Source organism: Lactuca sativa, chromosome 1 (genome assembly GCF_002870075.4).
Source record: "Lactuca sativa cultivar Salinas chromosome 1, Lsat_Salinas_v11, whole genome shotgun sequence".
NCBI classification, from domain to species: domain Eukaryota; kingdom Viridiplantae; phylum Streptophyta; class Magnoliopsida; order Asterales; family Asteraceae; genus Lactuca; species Lactuca sativa.
This window is the reverse complement of record NC_056623.2, coordinates 65,706,698-65,712,410: the sequence shown is the minus strand read 5'-3', so window position 1 is coordinate 65,712,410 and position 5,713 is coordinate 65,706,698. Positions and strand designations below refer to the sequence as shown.

Sequence of the window (5,713 nt, the reverse complement as noted above, 5' to 3'; positions counted from 1 at the left end):
GTAGATGAAAGCAGTAGAAGGAGGTAGAAGGAGTTGATGCATCATTTGATTTGATGACATGGGCGCCGAGGGACGAAAAGCGGCAACTGACGAAAATTTGGTGGCTCAAGTCCGAAAGAGGCAAACGGACCAAGTTTTCTAAAAAGTAATAAACATGTGGCACAAATCAGAAGTCCAAACGATCACTGTTCACTTACTCCATCAAATTTAATATATATCGTAAATATTGTAAAATTAAAAAACAATTATGACATTTTATTCTATTTATAACATATAAAAATCATTACAATATGTAGAAAGTGAAATATCAAGAATTTCAAACACATGTAGGGATTATGCTGAATCTAATGTTTATCAAGAAAACTACCAACATTAGATGAAGTAGGAGTAAGGGTAATTTAGTCATTTTATCTGAAAAATGTTACGTAATAATGAAAAAAACAAAGTACAATGCTACAACCAGATATATTCTTCAAAGTACTACACCGTCTTTATAAGAAAAAGAAACTAAAAATATGATGTTATAACAGGGAAAAAAAGAAGAGGAAAGTAAGATGCCAGAATACATGAACTGAAGTTAATAATATGTTGCTATTTTTCTGCATGTATCATTTGTTTTATTGATAAAAAATGAAGTGAAGTGAAAAAACTGAAGTTTAAAAACAAACCTGAATTTGTCTTTCAAGTTTGTTGAGGATGTAATTTCTTTCAATATAATCAATAGCATGAGGGTTTAAACCATTTGCATACACATGCCTAACCTTTTTAGCTGCCTATATAGCCAAAGGACCAACCCCAGCAAAAACATCACCTGTTTCAAATTCCATAGCAAAAAAATTAAAATCACAAATATTTAACATCACATTTACATTAGCATCTGTATAGGTAAGATCAAGTTCGAAGAAAACATACAAACACACAAACATCAGTCCATGTAAAAGAATTTAAAAGCCTCTGCTTTTCTGTTGCCATCTTTGAGCTCCAGTACCTCTATAATGTAGAAGGGTCAATGATGGTCATTGTTCTTTCAGATTTTTACCATGTTTAGATTTACGTAAAGCTTCTTCCATAATGTCACTTTCCGTAACATTAATGCTAATGAATATTACTTTTAAAGAAATACATGACGAGATTATCAAATATAAATGAAAATGAAGTCGACTAACCTTGTTCCTAACAATCTCCATCAACATTTTCTTGAAAAAATTAGGTGGACCACAGGACCACCTATGTTGCTGATAACGAAAGACTTTGAATGTACTCCGAAGTTCGCTTTTCAACTATAAAAAACGTTGATCGCCATAAAAAATAAATCACCAATTTTTTTTTGTTTTAATTTGATATTGGTGAAAAAAACTGATGTTACTTGAAGGTCGCCAAGATACAGAAAATTTGATCCCTTAAGACTTGCTAGAACACCAAGATTCATGTCCTCCAACTGATAAGAAATGAGAATTTGTTTTCCTTATAATCGAGAATGACCAAACCCAGAAGGTTCATAAAAAAAGAGTAAAAGCTTGATTTTTCATACCTGATGGATATGGCGGTGGAGACGTGAAGTTATTAAGTTCGATGACATTTCAAAATGGCTTAAAGATTAGTCATAATAGTTTACTGTTCGACTCACCCTCAGTCTTTCGGTTCGTCTTTACCTTACCCTCTCAATTTCTGGTAATGGTGGGTCGCCAACGAAGCAAATCCAAATCCAAATCCAGTGAGGATTAGGGCATAAAATCAAACCTAAAGACGCAAATACGAGGAGTCCGAATGCCAAATCGAAATAGAGTGAGGATTAGGGCACGAAATCAAGTTGGGATTTAGAGATAACAGTAAGCATCTAAATTGCTGAGAGGCGGTGCCTTATGGTTCGAGAGCGACAGAGATTTCGGAAGCAGATGACCAAATTTTGGAAAATAATTACACTTTCATTCATTCGTAACAAAGAGGTATTCTTTCAACCGATTTGGGGCTCGAAACGGTGTCGATGGTGGGTGGCTAAAGAATGGCGGTCGACTTTAAAAGCATCCAAAAAAATTACCGCAGTGCAGAAGGGAACGAAGAAAGACGCTGGAGAAAAAGGAACACATTCCCCAACAACCGATAGAACATAAATGAAACGGTGTTGGAGGCGGGTGATTGGAACGTAGAGGCGTTGGAATTTTATCCAAAGCTTCCAGAGGTATTTGAGTCGGTGATGGACCAACTCACACACGAAACATGCCCTAGTAAACGAACGAAATTCGACAATTTATTAAACCTATTTGGCAAGATTAAAAAACAAATAAAACAAAGGGACCAAATTTTCTAAAAAGTAAAAAACATGTGCCAAAAATCGGAAGTTCAAAACATCACTATTAAAACATCCCATGCGCTTTAATATATATATATATATATATATATATATATATATATATATATATATATATATATATATATATATATATATATATATATATATATATATATATATATAATAATGAAATTTCTATTTTATTATTTTAAATATGTATTTCAAATATTTATATAATTATAAAATTATATTTTAACATTAATTAAGAAAAAAAGAATTAAAAAAATAAAAGGTTGTGTGGTAAACCAATTCATATCACTTAAACGGGTAAACAGTAGGATAAGGAAAAATGATATGACACTAATAACATGCCCAAAAATATGATGACACACCCGCAGAGTCTGATAGGAAAATTGATAGTTGCAAGTTGCAACAAAACTCGTAATAACTGTTTTAGAAAGATTGCCTAAAACAGAAAAGCTCGTCTATACATAAAAGGTTTTTGGAGCATATTACCCACTTACCAATATTATATTTTTTTATACACAAGACAACCTTATTGCATTATGTATTTTTCCACTCGATATATAACTTACTATCGTGGATTACACGTCTATGAATTTCAATCTACGTATATATTTTATATCTATAATACACGTAGAAAAAGAACCATCTGCAGAAATAAACGTGTATCAATGGTTTATGATTTTTCGCATTCACGAAAATTTCAAAAATCATGAGAAACCATATTCAAAGTCCAAATTATTTCCTATTGGTCTTTCGAATTTTTGATCAAATTCTCGGATTCACATTACATGTCATTGAATCATCTTCTCTAATAAATGAAGGTTTTTTTTGCCACATGTCATTTTGTGGTTATTTTGAATTAATTTTTATTCCAAATTATTAATTTTATGGTTTTCATATTTTATTAAACTCCATATGGTATTTAAATTTAATAATAAATGCATATCAATTTTATTAATGGACTTTCCTTATAATTTCAAAATTTTAAAATAAAATGTGATTAATTTGATTTGATTATTTTATGTAAATGATTTGTTTAAATTTAGAAGAAAAAAAAACTTTTATTTTAGTAATTCAATATTTTTTTTTATTTTTCTTATAAATTCAAATTTCTCAAATGTTTATACATATTTAACTGTTTTAAATATGTAATGCATGGGCTGACAAGTAATAAAACGTTTCAAATTAAGCAATTCCACTTGGTTTCCATGTAGAGAAAACCTATTAAGATGTTTCCTTAGTCAAAAGTTTCATGGGACCAGAGGAAATTGTGTCCATAACTTCCTCTCGCATTGCTATTAAATTCAATTATTTTCAAGTCAATTCCTCAATGGGTTGAAGGAAGAATGGTGTTTCATTGCCGATGTTTCTCCTTCTCTTTCCAAGAAGACGAAGAGATCGAATATGAAACCAGAACTCAAACAAAATCGACTTCCACTCACGACTATTATACTGCTTCTTCGGATTTGAATCGGACCATTTCCGATTTTCATGCGAAGCCATCAGGATTCCCAAACTTGACCAAGAAACCAAACAATTTGAGGGTTTTCACATTCGCTGAGCTCAAAGCAGCTACTAATAACTTTGATATTGCTTGGAATATAGGAGAGGGTGGATTTGGATGTGTATACAAGGGTGTGATTCAGAATTTGGAACATCCTTTTGATGAGATTCAGGTCGCTGTGAAGTATGCCAAAGGAGTAATGAAGGCAAGTTTGTCTCCTTACCCTTTCCTCTTTCTGTTTCTATCTCTAGGTTGAAATCATTATTGCATGGAGATCATTATTTGTTGGAGTTTCACTGATTAACCTTGATTATGTTGCAACAGGGGCACAGAGAGTGGTTAACCGAGGTTAATGTTCTTGGGGTGGTTGTGCATCCAAACCTTGTGAAACTAGTAGGTTACTGTTCGGAAGACACAGAAAAAGGAATACAACTGTTTTTAGTATACGAATACATGCCTAATGGAAGCCTGAAGGATCATCTATCTACAAGATCACAAACACCTCTCTCATGGAGCATGAGACTGAAAGTGGCTCAAGATGCTGCTTGTGGCTTAGCGTATCTACATGAAGAAATGGATTCTGAGGTACTATTAAGTATACTCCCTCGACATACAAGAAAAATGAAGAAAAGTAGTAGTTTACAAAATACAAACGAACGTGCTTCCAAAACCAGTAACATCGGTTTTTTGTAGATTATTTTCAGGGATTTCAAATCCTCCAACATCCTTCTAGATGATCAATGGAATGCTAAGCTTTCGGATTTTGGTGTGGCTCGAATAGGTCCTCAAGAAGGACGCACTCATATCTCAACCATGGTAAGATTCATGAAACTTTCATTTACACATTCATATATAATAGTTTTATGATAAAATTTCTGTCATTAGTTTCAAGGAACGGTGTTATATGCGGCTCCAGAGTATATTGAATCAGGGTATTTGTCATCCAAAAGTGATGTATGGAGCTACGGGGTCTTTCTATTTGAACTTATCACGGGTAGGCGCCCATTGGATAAGAATCTACCTCAAGGTGAACAGAAGCTTCTAGAATGGGTAGGACGCTACACACACTCCAAAAGCCTCCACCATATCATTGATCCGAGACTTGAAGGTACATGCTCATTGAAGTCAGTACAGGCTTTGGTCAACATTGCCAATCTTTGCTTGCAAAAACACCCGAGATCAAGGCCAAAGATGAGTGAGGTTTTAGGATTGGTTAATGCATTGATTGGGGCTCTATCACCAACAACAAGTCCTGTGCGACCTCCTATCCAGATGATTGAGGTTAATTGTAAGGAGGTTGTTACCATGGATGAAAAGACTCATGAGTACACGAGACATGAAGGAGAGAGAGTTTCCATTGATATCCAGCTTGTAGAGACTTCTATCGTTCCTCCTATATCCCAACCGAAGCCATCGAAGCCAGTGAAATCTTTGATTAGAAAGAAGTGGTGTTGTGTATCGTAGCAATTAGCAATAGACAATGATCTTTATGTTACATTAAAATTGAGCTAGATTCGGCTCTAAACATTAGCGATTCATTATATACGTTAAACAACATTTGACCTTGTGCATCAATGACATGATCGTGCCATGGCCAATGAGAACATTGCACGGTTTGGGCAACACTGATAACAGTCGTGCCAAGGGCTAATGGCCACTTTGAACAATCGTGTACCAACATGTACTTAGATAATTTCCCTTGTTGGTGATTCTTACTCCAACTCACCTTTCAATCCAATTCATAATCATGTACTTTGATTTTGGAGTTGCTAGTGGAAGTCTATATAGTTACGTTAATTATGAGTTGTGGTTAGTGATTTTTTTTCGTAATTACTAATTACAGCTACGAGTTGAAGATATGTGGAGTTGCTAGTGGAAGTCTATATAGTTAC

General features: G+C 33.9%; 1 protein-coding gene across 1 annotated transcript; it reads left to right on the top strand.

Annotated features, from left to right (window-relative positions):
- Positions 1-3,616: 3,616 nt before the first annotated feature.
- LOC111915223 (serine/threonine-protein kinase PCRK1) lies at positions 3,617-5,396 on the top strand. The gene is made up of 4 exons (XM_023910901.3): positions 3,617-4,026; positions 4,146-4,406; positions 4,515-4,637; positions 4,707-5,396. The coding sequence occupies exons 1-4, from the start codon at positions 3,664-3,666 to the stop codon at positions 5,283-5,285; spliced, it is 1,326 nt and encodes a 441-aa protein (XP_023766669.1). The 5' UTR covers positions 3,617-3,663; the 3' UTR covers positions 5,286-5,396.
- The last annotated feature ends 317 nt before the right edge of the window (positions 5,397-5,713 follow it).